Source organism: Diospyros lotus, chromosome 12, assembly GCF_014633365.1.
Source record: "Diospyros lotus cultivar Yz01 chromosome 12, ASM1463336v1, whole genome shotgun sequence".
NCBI classification, from domain to species: Eukaryota; Viridiplantae; Streptophyta; class Magnoliopsida; order Ericales; family Ebenaceae; genus Diospyros; species Diospyros lotus.
In genome coordinates this window covers 38511312-38528602 of record NC_068349.1, presented here as the reverse complement: position 1 = coordinate 38528602, position 17291 = coordinate 38511312, and the positions used below count along the sequence as shown (strand labels likewise).

Below are 17291 nucleotides of genomic sequence, written 5' to 3'. Positions count from 1 at the left end.
TGTTATAATGATGTGTGTTGTCAATAAACTCTTCAAGGATTTATTATCACTTCTGATTCTATGAACTGCCTTAGAATTTATTATTTGTATTTATAGTCCTTCTAACCCTCATATCTCCCTCATTCATTGATCATTCTTTTACTCTAGGATGGACTAGAGTTGTACTATAAGGTTCCAACTCAAACAAAAATGAGGAAGCTACTAACTTCTTACTGCATTAAACGAGGTCTGGATTACATGACAGTTCGATTTTTTATCGACGGGGAACAATTTGATCATTCAAGAACACCTGCTGAGGTAATCAATTATACCATCTCCTTTGTTTTCCCTATTCATTTTAATGCAGTTGCTGGTGTTCATTTCTTTTAGAACATAGGAACTAAGCTCGTTTGGTGAAAAAAGAACAGACAATTACATGTTAAAAGAACATATTGTATTTGTTCAATTACATAGTAACAATAGAGCGGAACTTAATTGAGTTTCAATGGTGAAATTTCTATAGACGTGTTCTCTTACTTAAATCTCTATTTGCAGCTTGGGTTAGTGGATGGTGACGAGATTGATGCCATGATTCACATGCAGGGAGGTGGAAAAGCTTGATGGAAGAGGCGCAGAAACAGTTGGAGATCGCCTTTCAGTAAAGATAATTACTAGAGAAAATTTAAGTGTTTCTCCTCTAAGCTATAGTTAATGGTGAACCTTAATTTATAATGGAATGTTAATGAATGTTTGCGTGTAAATTAGTGACTTTTAATTGCTATTAAAACATAGACTATATCCTTTTGGGACATCTATATATCTATCTATTAGTCTATATATATATATATATATATATAAAATTGTCATCTGCAAGCACATGTGCTGAGGGTATTAAATTTTGGTGATTGGATGCATTAATCAGGTTATTGAACTCTTGAGGAGACTTTCTTCTTTCTCCTATTTCCCCCTCCGATCAGCCTTCAGCCATACCATCTCTCCTTGCAAGGCCTTATTTTTCTACACCACCTTACACATTTCACCTACTCACTCAACCATGTGTTCACTCATTTTCTGTGTCTTTCTTCCCATCATTCCATCTCAAATACCATGCTCTTATATCATTCTCAAGTCATTTAGGAGTGTCTCTGCCTCAACATATATATGTGTAACATTACATTATACTTTAAAAATTATATTTGATTACATTTGTTGAGAAAATTCTAATTTTTTGACAAGTGTTGAAAGAAATACGAGATCAAAATAATAAAATATTTATGTATTGCTTTTAGTTATTGTCTACCATCCCCTCAAACCCAAGTTTGGTAGAAGAGAGAACAACTCGAGGTTACCAACAAGGTCTAGGGTTTGGTTTATTTGGCTATGGGGGAAGCTTATGGGCACTAGCGATCACAAAATAGCGATCACAAATACGAATTAATGATAATGTTAGTTTTATTTATAAATAAAAAAATATAGATATGATTTTGCAATAAAGATAATTTCTATCATCATATTTCTAATTAATATGATTTTAAAATTTTATTTTAACATTTAGAGAAATTTTGAGTAGAACCACCATTGCCAATAGTCATGATGGATCAATTGTTGGAACTGACAATGGTTTTCATTATCAAAACTCATGATGGTGAAAAAGGAAAATCGAGTGAAATTAAAAGAGATAGAGTTATGATCAACTGTTACAAGTTCTTCTTTTTCATTAATTTTTTTATTCTTCTTTTGCCATTATTGTTACTCTTCTCTCTTGATTTTCTTCTTCTTTGCTCCAATGATCTTTATTTCTCTTCCTCTATTTCTATTCCTCCCCCCTCCCCCTCTCCCCCAACATTTTTTTTCCCAATTGTCATTGGATTTGCCTACAAATCGAACCCACACTTTGCAAAATCAAATCCAATATAGGTTTTGACGTTATCAGGTAACAGAATCATGATTGTTCGGCCATTACCAATATTTTTTATTTTATTTTATTTTTTTTAATTATAGTAAGAAAGAGACGTTTTGGGTATTTTCTTAATTATTATTTTTCCTTTTCATTGTAGGTAAATTTAGATTTAATTTTAATTTAATTAATATTTAATTAACAATTTATAATAAAGAGGGTATGCATGTAAAAAATTAAAACCATACATAAAGACTTTCAAAGGTAAATTTTAAACTATATTGAATCTCTATATAAATGACCTAAATCATAAAGAATTTGTCTATAATATACTCAAAAAAAAAAAATCATTACCAAATAAAGTCTATCATTTTTTATTTTTTATTTTTGCTAATCAAAGAGTTATTATAATCATAAGTAAGGCAAAAAACTATAAAACCTACCAAGATCTTGTCTTATTCCTAAAAATAGATTTATGAGATTAATTTGATAATTTATATTAGTCATTAATTTCTCAAGATTTGTGAAGAAAAATTAAGATTAAACTTGATAATGGTTGAATCTTATCCTCATTGAGTCTTTTTAAAGTTGAGTGCATGGATACATTTTTTACCTTAAATTTATTCAAAATTTACTCAATTTAATCCTCCGTATATTTTTTTATAATCAAGTTAAATTTGATACTTTTGGAGCCAAAAACTCCCCCCCTCGAGACTATTGGTAACAATAATTAGTATTAATAATTATCCTACTACATACCTAAGTGTTAAAAAGGAAAGGAAAAACAATTACTATTATTATCACTGAAGATGGACGAGATTACAGTTGAACTAAAAAGAAAAACAAGCGATTACGAGATACAAATACGGAGCCTCTTCATCATCGTTGTCGTTATCATCTATATTACATGAAAACGAAAATAGGAAACGTTTTCGATAAGAAATGAAAACGTGAAAACGGATATTCTTCTAAACAAATAGACATAAATAGAATTTGAAATAAAAATAAAAAATATTTAAAAATAAGGAAATAACTCTTATGCGTTTTCGTGCAATATACGTCATACCATCTTCTTCTTCTTCTGTTGGAGAGAAATGTTAGAAAGCCCGACGAGCTTACCAAAAGGGGGCAAAAAGTCGATTTTGCCCTCACACCTACTTTCTTCCTCCCCCTCCCATGGATCCCTCCTGCTCTGTGCTTCTCCGCCGCCGCGCCTCATGACCGTCGCCTCGCCTCTCAGCCATGGCCGCCTCGCCCTCGCCGACAGTCGCTGTATTGACTGTCGGCGAGGGCGAAGCGAGGCAGCCATGGCTGAGAGGCGGGGCGAGGCGACGACTGTGAGGCGCGGTGGCCATGGCAGACGAACGCACAAAGAGAGGGATGCAGTGGCCTACTTTACAAATTTACAAAGTGAACGGGAGACAAAATCATATTTTTTGCCCTTTTATATGAGCTGCTGTGTAGTTCCGTCGGCCTATAGAGCGACTCTCTGCTGGATAGAAGCGCGGGACCCACAATACACATCTCTGGATTTTCTTTGCGAGTTGGACTGGACAGGTGTACTGCAGTATTACTCATCATCCTGTTGCTTCTTGTTTTGCCTGTTAGTCTTACACGACGGCGTTTCTAATCTATGGGCTCTCTCTGTCTCTCTCTGGAAGCAGTTCAGACCGACAGGCAATGGAGAAGTGAAATCAAATGACCCAGCAACCAAACAAAGAAAGGAAAGGGGAAGGTCTCTTCTCTTGATTAGATTGGACCAACAGCAGCAATTCCATTCATTCTACCGGATCCACGCCCTCTCTTTCTCTTCTTCAATCCCATCCTTCTTTACGATTCAGGTGCCTCCCTTTCTGCATATCTCTAGTATATATGGATTATTGTTTGTTTTTAGCAGCCCCCCCCCCCCCCCCCCTTTTTTTCCTACTATTACTTAGGTCTTGTGATCTCTGGATTTGGTGCTTGGTGATCCTTGGAATACTGGGTTGAAAATTTTTGTTATTTTTAGCTGCTGCGGTTATCCTTCCATCGTTTGATTATCTGGCGATGCCCTTTTCTGTACGTGGGTTAATCTTGCTCTTTCTTTAGTTATTTTAAATCTGTTGGTTGTGTTCTTTTTTTTTTTTGTCTTATTAAGTAAAATTCATTGATGATCTGCACAGTTCAGAGACTTTCATTTTCAGTATTTATCATCATATATCGAGTGTGAAGATTGCTGAACTGGATTGGGCTTTTGGGATTCGGGTGTTATTTGATTGAAAAAGAAAATTGTTGATATCCATCTATAAACTTCTGCCTAATTATTATTAATAATACATATTCATCAGATCATGCGAGCCTAACAACTATTGTCAATCATTGGTGGAGGAGGAGAAAAGGATCGTGCTGAACTATGGGAGATAGAAGGATTACTTTGAGCCGATTTTTACAAGCTTCCTGCTATAACAGTACTTGATCATCTTTGACGTGACTTGATCTGGGGTTCCATCCTTGATTTGCATGCTTTCCAGCTGAATTTCACATTGTTACCTAACTAAGTACTGTGATTTCAACCACTAATTTTATCTATGAAAATTTTTTATGTTCAGATTGTCTTAGTTCTTATCATCTAGTGGTTAGTTTGACATGCTCTAGAAATGCCAAAATCATAGAAGAGAGGTTTTGCATTTGTATGTGTGTAACTTGTTATTTTACTTGACTAATATACTAAACACTTGATCCAATCTTCAGCAGCAGCAATAACATATCAAGCCTTAATACCATTGGTTGGGGTTCGCTACATAAATTATAGCTTGCCAATCATCTCTATCTATAGTCTTATCTTTTGTAAATCCATTTTAATGTTTATTACAGATAAAAGTGTCCTACCAATTTCTTTTTTTGCTTTCCTCATTTTGATAAAAACTTACTTTCATTTCATTCACTCTCCTCAGTATCTATTGATTTTTTCTCACATGACCAAACCATTTTAATTGTATTGCATGTATCTTATCTTGAATGGGAGCTACTCGTGCCATTTTCTATGTCTGTATTTTATATGACCATACGTTTAATGTGACATCCTCATCTTCATTATTTGCATATTTTGGTCCTTCATTACTGAACATTTTGTACCACACAGCAATACTAGTCTTGTAACCTTTTGGTAAAACTTTTCGTTTAGCTATAATGAGACTATCATGTAAAATATTGAACAAACTTCTTCCTTTTACTATCTTGCCTTATGTCTGTGAATGACATCCTTAATAATCTCTCCATCTTTTTGGACAATGATTCAAGATATCTAAATGAATCTTTTCTGTAAATGACTTGATCTTTTAAGTCTCGCTGTAACAATATCCACACTTCTATTTTTGCTAAACTTGTGTTCCATATATTTGATTTGATTTAACTACTCAATATGAAGCCTTTGGATTCTAATGTGTTTTTCCATATCTTGAATTTAGAGATGGATTTACAGTAGGGCCACTGTACATTTTAAAATTTTTACTTCAATATGGAGAAGGGGTAGTTTTGCTCATCAAATTTTGCTTCAATATGGGGTTTATAGAAGACATTAACATGGTAAGGCGGGCCCTGGCAGCTAGGTGATGTTCTATAGAGCCACAGATCCTTGATTCAATTCCTAACAGAGTTGAGCAATTATTTTATTTAATTTTGAACCAGAGAGATCATTTCTAGCAACTGGAATGAATGACAAATTATAACTAGTGATGGATGGTAGAATTCCTATAAGTCTTATTCCTATTAGATAGGATTGCTATATAAATTTTAACTCGCTACTTTTTTATATGTATGACTATTTTTTTATAAAATTATTATATCACTTCATCAGATAATTTAGTTATTCAAGTACAGAAGAATGTTGGTAAATATAAAAAGATTCTTTGGAATTATTTAATCTAACTTTATTCAAGACAGGTAATATTATCATGCTCTATTATTAAATAATAAACTATTTTTAATTTATTTTTTTGCAATGGTTTCAAGCTGTTAGGCCCCTAGTTCACTTGACATATCAAAGAAGGTCCAAGGGGCAGGGGCATAAATGGGTTGGCCGGCATAACAGCCAATCATGTGTGTAAGGGGTAGAGTGGGGAATTGCACAACCCAGCAAATGCATAACAGAATTCGGTTAAGGAGTAGGGTGGGGAATATGTAGGGGGGGGGGGGGGGGAGATGGAGAAAATAATTTTTGTATTGACTCTTGGGAGAGTTAAGGGCCTCTTGAATGCCCAGATTTTACTTGTAATCGGATTGAAGTTGAGGGGTTGAATCCAGTCTCTATGAATTTTTCCTTGGGTTCTCATCATTTTGGTATCAGAGCATCACCGATCCTAATAGTGAACCTAACTGATCGAGTGGGTGAATTGGAAGGGAGGATGGAAGGCATGCAGCGGGGTGTTGATGCCATGAGGGGAGAGGTTCAATCGGTGGAGAAGAATGTAGCGAGCTTGCTAGAACAGTTTGCTTGGATAAGAACAAGATGGGAAGAGCAAGAGAGGGAGAGGAAGAACAAGGAGAAGCTAGGAGGCCAGCCTCCAAAATTCGCTCAGGATTTTGAAGCGACATCAGAAATCGAGGTGAGGCAAGCTAAAACATAGGGTCTCGAGGGAGGCTGGCGAACAGAACCTCGGGGATGCCGGCTGGAGATGCCGCTTTTTGATGGAGGGGACCCAAATGGCTTGATTTTCAGGGCTGAGAGATATTTCTCGGTGAATGGGCTGACGAATATAGAGAAGATGGATGTTGCGGTTGTGTGTTTGAAAGGTCCTACTCTCTCGTGGTTCCAATGGGAAGAAAAATAGCGAAGGGTGAGGACTTGGGAGGATTTCAAGCTGTTGTTGCGAGGCCGATTCCGACCCACCCAAGAAGGGTCGGTAGAAGAGCGCTTTTTAGCTCTTCGGCAAAGGGGTACTATTTCGGAGTACCACCAGTGCTTTGAGACATTGGCATTGCCTTTGGAAGAGCTGCCAGAAGCTGTGCTAGAAGGGCATTTCATAAACGGTCTCAGTCTGGAGATCAAGGCTGAGTTGAGGGTGTTGAGGCCAAGGAGCTTGGAGCAAATGATGGACTTGGAGCAACGTATTGAAGAGAGGAACCTAGTGTTTCGGGGAAATTTGGCTGGGTCGACTTCGAGTAAAGGCCAATCCACTTCATTCTCCATTCCGAATTACCAGTGTGGGGGTCCTCAGCCCCATGCATAGCCAGCCTCTAAATCGGTTGCTGTGAACTCCCCCTATCCATATCGGCCCCAAAACAGTGGGAGGGTGAGTAATCAGCCTTGGAAACAGCATAATGAGGCCGAATGGAAGTCCAAGCGAGATAAGGGCTTATGTTTTAGGTGTGATGAGAAGTATACGATAGGCCACAAGTGTAAAAATAAAAAGCTGCAAGTGATGATGATATATGATGAAGAGGTAGAGGAGGATGAACAGTAGGTAGAAGAAGAAGAAAACAACCAATGGCCCAGCCGAAAGAGGGAAGATGTAGGGGAACTAGTCCAAGGGGGTGAGGTCATTGAGCTTTCCATGAATTTTGTAGTAGGGTTGACATCACCCAAAACAATGAAGATAAAAAGGGAGATAGGGGAGCAGCCAGTTGTGGTCCTTATTGATGGAGGAGCAACCCATAACTTTATTTCTGTGGAGCTGGTGCAGCAACTGGGCCTAATCAGAGAGGAAACAGTAGGGTATGATGTGATTATGGGAACTAGAGTGACTGTTTAAGGGGCTGGAATTTGCAAAGGCGTGAAGCTTCATCTCCAAAACTTGCAAATTGTGAAAGATTTCTTGCCTTTGGAGTTAGGGAGCTCGGATGTCATCTTGGGAATGAAGTGGCTAGCATCGATGGGCAAGATGAATGTGGATTGGAAAACCCTCACAATGAAGTTTCAAGTTGGAGGTATGGTTGTAACTTTGCAAGGGGATCATAGCTTGAGCAAGACATTGATATCCTTAAAAGCTATGGTGAAAGCATTTAAGGAGAAAGGGGAAGGGATGCTGTTGGAATTGGGGATATTGGCAGCTGAAATTGAAGAAGACCAACAAGCAGTTCTAAAATTACTGAAAGGGGCATTGGCCTGAATTTGGAAGAATTTTTACTGTTGCGGAAGGACTGCCACCTAGTAGGGAAAGGGACCATGCCATAAACCTAATTCCAGGATCCTCATCGATGAGTGTAAGGCCCTATCGTTACCCTTATTTACAAAAGAATGAGATTGAGAAGTTGGTGGGTGAAATGTTGGATGCTGGAATCATTCAACCCAGTTCCAACCCATTTTCTAGCCCAGTATTATTGGTTAAGAAGAAGGATGGGGGGTGGCGCTTTTGTGTCGATTATAGGGCCTTGAACAAGGTTACTGTTCCAAACAAATTTTTCGTCCCGGTAATAGATGAGTTACTTGATGAGTGGTGTCAGGGTTTTTTCCAAACTTGACTTAAAATCTGGTTACCACCAGATTAGAGTTAGGCCAGAGGATGTTCCAAAGACAGCATTCAGGACTCATGAAGGGCATTACGAGTTCCTAGTGATGCCTTTTGGGTTGATGAATGCTCCGGCCACCTTCCAAGCGTTGATGAATGAAAATTTCAGAGATTATTTGAGGCGTTTTGTGTTGGTGTTTTTCGATGATATTTTGGTGTACAACAACAGTTTGGAACAGCATAAACAGCACTTAAGGTGTGTTTTAAAGGTGTTAGCAGACAACCAACTGGTGGCCAACAGTAAGAAGTGTGTGTTTGGGTAGCTGGAAATTGAGTATTTGGGCCATGTTATTTCTTATCTGGGTGTTTCAGTTGATAGCAACAAGGTGCAAGCAATGGTAGATTGGCCTACTCCAACAATGGTAAGGGAATTGAGAGGGTTTCTTGGGCTCACGAGGTATTATAGATGCTTTGTGAGAGATTATGGTAAGCTGGCTCGACCTCTAACGGAGAGATAAAAAAGAACAACTTATTTTGGAATGTGACTGCTGAACAGGCCTTCCAACAACTCAAGGCTAAAATGGTATCCTTATTCGTTTTAGCCTTGTCGGACTTTGAGAAGCCCTTCATCATCGAAGCTGATGCTTTTGGGCATGGAATGGGGGTTGTTTTGATGCAAGAGCAGAGGCTAATCGCTTATTTTAGCCAAGCATCCAGTCAGCTAAGGAGGAAGAAATCAGTTTATGAAAGAGAACTCATGGCCATAGTGTTTGCGGTGCAAAAATGGAGGCACTACTTGTTAGGCAGAAATTTTTTTATTAGAACAGATCAAAAAAGCCTCAAGTACTTGATAGAGCAGCAGGATGTATGCCCTAAATATTTGAAATGGATGATAAAATTGATGGGGTACCAATTTGAGATACATTATCAGGCTAGGATGGAGAATAAAGCTGCTGATGGGCTGTCTAGGATCTGCCACACAGCAGCTTTGATGGCTTTAACAGTACCTAGGATGGTCCAGTTGCAGAGGGTGGCAAGTGAGATAGACGCTGATGAAGGACTGCAAAGAATTATCCAAGAGTTACAAACCGACCCTCCTCCCATCCTAATTTCCAGCTGGTGGACAAGCATTTAGCTTACAAGGGACGACTTTACTTACCCAAGGGATCCTCACTAATTCCGTTGGTACTCTTGGAAGGGCATGATGGGAGGTCATTCGGGGTTCTTAAAAACTTACAAGAGAGTGGCAGCGAATGTCTATTGGCCGGGTATGAAGAAGGACGTGCATCGGTATGTAAGTGAGTGTTCGACTTACCAACAAAGCAAATATATCACCTTGGCACCAGGGGGACTGTTGCAGCCACTGCCAATTCCTAACCAAATTTGGGACAACATCGCCATGGACTTTATTGAAGGACTACCAAAATCAAACAAGGTGGACTCAATCTTGGTCGTGGTGGATCGACTTAGCAAGTATGGACATTTTATTAGCCTTAGACATCCATTTACAGTTGAGGATGTGGCTGGAACGTTTATCAAGGAAGTGGTGAGGCTCCATGGAGTTCCTAGGTCTATTGTGTTAGATAGAGACAAAATTTTTATGAGCAAATTTTGGGAGGAGATTTTTCGACTACAAGGCACCAAACTCAAAAAAAGTACTGCCTATCACCCACAAACGGATGGACAAACCGAGTTACTCAACCGGACTTTGGAGACCTCCTTAAGATGTTTTGCTTCCTCTAAACCGAAGGCATGGTTCACTTGGTTACCTTGGGCTAAATTATGGTACAATACCTTCTATCACACAGCTGCCAAGTTAACACCCTTTCAAGTGGTGTATGGGAGGGAACCGCCTCCCTTAGTGCGGTTTGAGAAGGGAACTACCCCTGTCTCGATAGTGGAGTAGCAAATGATTGAAAGGGATGTAATCCTAGATGAATTGAAGGCACAACTATTGAGGGCATAGGCAGTAATGAAGAAGAGAGCAGATAAGGAAAGCAGAGAAATGAAGTTCCAAGAAGGAGACTTAGTTTATTTGAAACTAAGGTTGTACCGACAAAGGTCTTTGACTGCTCGTGCAAATGAGAAACTGGCTACCTGTTATTATGGCCTATTTGAGATTGAGAATGAGGTAGGTCCTGTAGCTTACTAATTGAAACTGCCACCACATAGTCATATCCACCCTACATTTCATGTGTCCCAACTACAGGAGGCTAAGGGTGCAATGAAGGCTACTATGGAGTTGCCCCAACAGCTTAATGAAGACCTGGAAATGGTGGTGGACAATGGCGGAGCCAAGAAAGAATTTTAGTCCGGGCCAAAGTATAATCTTAACCCTAGCCAAATTATAAAAATTATAATTGTTTATAGTAATATATATAAAAAAATAAAAAAAGTCATCTGGGGCCAAGGCCCCAACTGGCCAAAATGTGGCTCCGCCACGGGTGGTGGAACCATCAACAGTGCTAGGAGTGCAATCGGGGGCTGGCAAGAACATGCAAGGAGCAGAAGTGTTGATCCAATGGAAGGGGCTTCCACCAGGGGCAGGGGTGTAAATGGGCTGGCCAGCATAACAGCCAGCCATTTGTGTAAGGGGTAGAGTAGAGAATCGCTAGGTTGTGTAACAACCCAGCAAATGCATAACAGAATTCAGTTAAGGAGTAGGGTGGGGAATATGTAGGGGGGGGGGGAGAAGATGGAGAAAATAATTTTTGTATTGAGTCTTGGGAGAGTTAAGGGCCTCTCGAATGTCCAGATTTTACTTGTAATCGGATTGAAGTTGAGGGGTTGAATCCAGTCTCTGTGAATTTTTCCTTGGGTTCTCATCACAAGCAAGACCCATTCTAATTTGTCTCTGTTTTAGACTGAAAACTGACAAATTGCATATAGCTTACTATGAAATTGAGGAAGAATATCCACATAGGATACATGAAGTTGATGGAGAGAACCCATTTTCTACTTCCTTGCATATGTCATATACAAAGTTACGAGAAAAACTGAAGTCATATAGTGCATTATAATCTATTTATGGATAGTATACATATGAATATATATTGTACCCTACTATGGGTATTATACCTGTGAATATGTATGCATATAACTTTATGCATACACAAAAGACACTAGGTTGCTGGTGAGGCTCTCTCCAGAAATTCTTCTTTTATGCAAGCTGTCTAGAATAAGAAAAAAAAAATGGAAGGCATTTCTCTTTCTTTCTTTTTTTTTCTTTTGAATATATTGATTATATGTGTGAACTTTATATTATCTGTCAAACAAAGATGTTTTCTTATATTTAGTTAGTATATCATGGAAAGATATTTATTTTTATGTGAACTGAAGTAAAATTCATAAATTTTGTGAATGATAATTTTGGATTATAAGTTGTGCACCCACTATATAAAATTCCTGGATATGCCCCTGTTTGGAGTTAGTTAATGTATAACTTCTCTAGTTAATATATGTCTTAATGTTTGTCTCTTGGGTGGCTAAGCCTATTGGTTTTCCAACTCATTAGTTTCAACTACTTAATTTAGATCATTTTCCAACAAAGTAATTTGGATACTTCCTTCTTGGAAACCCTCCACAAAACTTCTCTTGGACTTTATTATAAGTTTTACTAAATCTATGGACACTATATGTAAATCTTTTTATTTATCTCTACACCTTTCCATCAAGGACCTCAGCAAGTATATAGCTTCTGTTCTTGACTTACCAAGCATAAAGCTGAATTGATTTTCAGACACCCTGGTTTCTTTGATCAACATTGCTTAATCATCCTCTACCAAAGTTTCATATGACTCGTTAGCTTGATCCCTCTATAACTTCACCACTCTGAATATTTTCCTTTGTTCTTATAAATAGCTCTAGAGTCCTCCATTTGTCGGACATCTTTTTCAATTTAAGGATCGCATTTAATAATTTTCTAAACCACAAAAGATGATATCTTTAACCTTTTATATGATTAGGTTGTTCAGTCTAGTTGACACGTGCATGCACACAGACACCACCATCAGCATTAGGGGACCTACTAAGATTTCTCATATCTCTGCAGGCTTGTGGTTAGTTGATCTGGAATGTGTTGATTTGATTCTATTTCTTCCAAGCCATCTCCTACTATTTTCGCCAAGCATTGAAGGTCATGTCCACAATCTCTTAAAAACGAATCTATGTCAAGAAACCTTATAGTCAACTATATTGCACTGATATGGGACTATGCTTTACTTCGCCTTTGCTTTGATCCTGCTTTGGTATTTTCCAGTTACATATAGCTCATACTTTGAGTACATGGAATTATCAGAATCATCACTTGGAAAGTAATGCATTCCTTTCCAGAAATATATTTCATCCTTGTAAGCTTTATTCTCTCTTAATTCTCACTATCAGGTTTTGAGGATGTCACAGATAAGGAGCATTTTCTCTTACTTTCCTTTTATGTTTTGTGCCCTTTTTCACCCAATAATAGATTTTATAGTGAGGACTGTCTTGGAGCCCAATTTTACCATAAAGGGCTCTTTTGTTGTGTCAAAGGTCCAACGCAACCTTTTGTCTTAGATAAAAGTTCAATTTGGCCCTTTTCATGATTTGTCAGTTTAGCCCCTGAACTTTTTTAGGCACAAATGGACCGCAGTACTTTACGAATTGGTCTGCCCAAATTGAGCTTTTATCCTCTTTTTTTTCTGCAGTTGTATTTAGCAGTTTATGTTTGTAATGATTTTAGTACATCTTCATAGATTTGATTTTGTTTAGTAACAGAATTTAGATGCTTATGTATTTATGTGGAAGCCTTCCTAGACTCTTTGATGTCCTTGTCTGAGAGATTCTTCTCTTGTGCAGTAGAATGACCTGAAGAATGGGTGAGCAATGGCTGCAGCAGAAGCAAGGGCTGCTTGGCAGCGAACAGCTAATCGCTGCTTTGTACAAGAAGATGCCAAAAGAGCTCCAAAATTAGCTTGCTGTCCTTCAACACCTTCATCATCTAAACAGGTTGATACAGGACCTGCAAATCCAACTGATGGTCACAGTAACCCCAATATAGGCTTCATCCCTCTTAATAGTAACCCTTCATTTTCTAAACTGCCACCTGAATCAAGATGGTGGATGCAGCTGCAACCTAATCATGGGTATCAAAAGACTCTAGCAAGTGAACAGTTAAATGCCTTGGAGACAGAGATGGAAACTTTTGTTGCTGGTGTTACAGACTCAACTTATAAAGCTAGTGAAGGCTACAGAGAAAATGAAGGTGATGGTACATATGTTGATGACTACCTGGATATTAAGTCCTCCATTGACAATTATGATATAAAGAAGAAAGATCCTGAAGGTAGGAATCAAGAGCTAAATACTGTATGTGTTAAGAATACCCAAGAAACTCTTAAACCTACCAAAACGGAAGAGTTCTCTGACTTGTTGGAGGTGGATCCTGTTTGTTGCTCTGGTTGGAAGCAAGCCTGTGATACTAGTAGTCAGAAAACAGAGCCATGGTGGCGTATAGCAGATAGAGATGAATTAGCTTCCTTTGTTGCACGGAGATCATTTGACCTTATTGAGAATTGTGATCTCCCCAGACCTCAAAACATACATGTCAAGAGAGACTCGAGTCCCTACTTTGGGTGTTTTGATTCTGATGGAATTTTACCTTCACTTAAAGATTTGAAGTTTCAAACGGGTCAACATTCCAGTACACCTGTTGATATACAACGCAATGTAACCTTGAGAAGTGCATGCAGAGAGCAATGGACCTCATCCAAAAAGCAATCTGAACATGATTCAGGAATTGTAAACAGGTTAGATTTTAGTTTCCACTGTTTGGGCTCTACTATTTTCTCTTCAACTATTTCATCCAGTATCGCCTAGCTAATGGATAATTTTGCAATTGATGTTTGTGATATTTGTACTTTATTTACTTCATATTTAAATTTCTGTTGATAGTTACCTCAACAATGGAAGAGGACAGAATTCTAATTAGTCACTTGGATTTTGCAAACACAAATCAATCAGTTGGGATTGGCATTCACACTCTGATTTAGGAAAAGCTCTCAAAAACCTTGAGAATATAGTTTCTGACTTTTCTTTTTACTTTTTTGCATGAACATATGAAACTTCAGTGCTTGATCTGTTGCCTATAGTCAATGAGCCTCTATTATCTGTTTGCTTGTTTGCCTTAGCCATTCCATTGAATAGCTTACTGAAAATTATGTCAAAAAGTTAAAAACTTAAAAACCAATATGAACTTGGTTCAGTCCCTAGTTACTGGATTGGCATATAATCTGAAAATTCCACAGGTGGTCGTATTGGACCTCCATTTCTTTGGCTTTTCATAATGTGATTTGTATTTAGAAGGAGAAATTGTTCAGATTCAGCTGGATTTTGAGGACCTGCTGGTTATGAAATTATTCAGGCAGACTTTTTGTCTTTGACAGTTCACAGTTGGGCCTCATTTTGCTGTTTCATTAGCTGCCTGCTTTGAAAATTTTTAGTTTGTTCGTATTTTTCATTTTTCTTTTCTAATATTTGTCTTTCAAGAGAGGTACTCATGTTAGCGGTTGCATATAAAAATCACAGATGTGACATTATTGTCTTTCTGGAAGCACTTTCTTATTGACAAGTTTGTTTATGATGGATGTTAGGGTAGTTTCCAGTAGTGTCGACTCTAGTTGAATGCAGACTTCCTATGATATCCAAATCTTTGAGTTCTCTTGTTGGGGATTTGTGTTGTCTGAATCAGTGTCGGCATGACCCACCAAGGTACGATTATAACTGAGATTCCTCAAACTGATCCCTGTAAGGCTCAGCTACTGGAAGCACTCCGCCATTCTCAAACACGTGCGAGGGAAGCCGAGCAGGCAGCAAAGCAAGCCTATGCAGAGAAGGAGGACATAATCAAGCTGGTCTTCAGACAGGCTTCACACCTCTTTGCCTACAAGCAATGGTTCCAACTTCTGCAGCTTGAGAACCTTTACCTTCAGATTAAGAACCATAACCAGTCGATATCCACTCTCTTCCCACTGGTGCTACCTTGGATGCCTCAAGAAACTCGGAAACTGCAGAAGAGCTGGCGGACACCTGCCAAAGGGGAACGAGGCAAGCGAGGTCGCGGTAAATGCAACATCAGTAAGCTGGCAGTTGCAGTTGCATTAGGCTTGAGTCTTGTTGGTGCTGGGCTGCTGCTGGGGTGGACTGTTGCTTGGATGTTACCAACCTTATAAGGCTCTAGTACCTGTATGTATGTATGTATGTAGGTATATATATATATATATGTATAGAGAGAGGTGTTTTGGATAAAGCATTGGTTTAGCAGAGAAGTTTGCCAGCCGGGTGGTTGTATTTCTCTTTCTCCTGCTCTTGTATGTGTGTGTACATTACATGTGGTTAGGCCTGGTGCTCTAGGAATTAACGGATTGGTGTAAAAATGATGTAAAGAACAAGCATTGCCAGATCTTGTCTAAGCTTAAGCTTCCATGCTTCAGATTTGATTCACACAATTGGCTTCTGGGCTTAATTGACGCAATTCAGAGTTCAGAAGGATAGAGTCATCAGTAGATATTGTTTTAAAAACTGAAAAAGGCCATTTGAATCCCACTGAAACACAACAACACTAAAGAATCCGAGAAGGTGTCTCTCTGTACAAAGCTCGAAAACAGCTTTTCTGTTCTGTCTTTTAATTTTTATTCTATAAAGAGATTGTTTTCATAACCTTACTTCAACTGTCATAACTTGCCCTCAGTATAACGTCCTCAATATAAGAATAAAATATTAATTTCAATAACATGTTTAATTTTATTTCAAAATAGAAAATACAAAAATAAAGAGCTGATAGCATGATAAAATCAAACTTTTTGGGATTTTATTCAAACGTTTCAATTTTGACAATAAACATTCGATTTGATCAATTAGTTGCAATTTTAGCCATGACTCAAATCTAATTTGAGAGGTGTGTCTGTCCACTAATGTGGCACGCTACTTAACATTTTAAAACATTTTGAATGGGTTTCAGGTTGACACACAAGAAAAAAATAAAAAATAAAATTCTATTTTATATAGATATATATGTTATATATATATATATACATAGAAGGAAGGCAAGCAGGGGATGGAGCAACAACGACGAAGAAGGAGATTAAGGAATGGTGATGACGACAATGCTGGGTTGGAGGCGACGATCGATCTCCACTACCACCATTGTTCACGGTGCCGCATGCATCAAAAACCCTAGCCCAAAATGCTGCCCCCTCTATCGTTGAAAATGCTGATTTGGAAGTTTGTGGTGCAAGACGATTACGTAAGGATCAAGACCATGAATAACTCGTGAAACAGGTCTCCAGATCTCAACAATACAAAGTCCCCAATGAGTGATTTATTGATCGAGTCCGATGGGACTATGACTACCATTGATAGTGACGAAGTGGCAACGCCGCAACACTATTTTGCTCGAGCCCAAACATAAACGCCAAAGTCGGCATGTTCATAGCCAAGTTCAATGTCAGGCTTAAGCTTCAGAAAATCAATTGCATTAAGCAAAAACATGGACTAGGCTCGTCAAATCTCGTCATTGCCTCTTCTTTCATAGTCTTCATTGCCACAACCAAGAAATAGAGATTAGTCGCCACTTCTAGCCCTGCATCATCGTCGCCTCAATCTCTTTCTTTTTCATTGTGCTCATCCCCTACCTACCTTTCCTCTATGCATCCACACACATATATATATTAACATACATATATCTATTTAACATATGATTTTTTTTTTTCACATATATCAAAGTGAGGCTCATTCAAAATGTTTTTAAATCCTAAATGACGTGTCATGTCAACGAGTATAACCTCTTAAATTAGATTCGAGTTATGACTAAAATTATAATTAATTGATCAAATCGGGTGTTCTAAAATTAAAAAGTTTGGATAAAATCACAAAAATTCAAAAAATAATAATTTTTTCATACTAGTAGTTCAAAAATAAAAGTAACAAGTTCAGCCATCTAAATAAAATCTAAAATA

At 38.1% G+C, this 17291-nt stretch overlaps 1 protein-coding gene across 14 annotated transcripts; it reads left to right on the top strand.

The window, feature by feature from the left end:
- Nucleotides 1-3468: 3468 nt before the first annotated feature.
- Nucleotides 3469-15746, top strand: LOC127786816 (uncharacterized). Of its 14 annotated transcripts, none has more exons than XM_052314495.1 (5): nucleotides 3469-3717; nucleotides 4204-4323; nucleotides 12353-12436; nucleotides 13135-14084; nucleotides 15026-15746. In XM_052314495.1, the coding sequence occupies exons 4-5, from the start codon at nucleotides 13162-13164 to the stop codon at nucleotides 15504-15506; spliced, it is 1404 nt and encodes a 467-aa protein (XP_052170455.1). In that variant the 5' UTR covers nucleotides 3469-3717; nucleotides 4204-4323; nucleotides 12353-12436; nucleotides 13135-13161; the 3' UTR covers nucleotides 15507-15746. The 14 variants fall into 14 exon arrangements, with proteins under 14 accessions (XP_052170455.1, XP_052170452.1, XP_052170450.1 ...); XM_052314492.1 differs by having other exon boundaries at nucleotides 4204-4413; nucleotides 13138-14084; XM_052314490.1 differs by having other exon boundaries at nucleotides 4204-4413.
- The last annotated feature ends 1545 nt before the right edge of the window (nucleotides 15747-17291 follow it).

Bases quoted from the DNA above. Each gene is read 5' to 3' on its own strand.
- LOC127786816 (XM_052314498.1), top strand. From the start codon at position 13,162: ATGGCTGCAGCAGAAGCAAGGGCTGCTTGGCAGCGAACAGCTAATCGC. The intron at 14,085-15,025 runs GTTAGATTTTAG...TGTCTGAATCAG, and splicing joins GATTCAGGAATTGTAAACAG to TGTCGGCATGACCCACCAAG.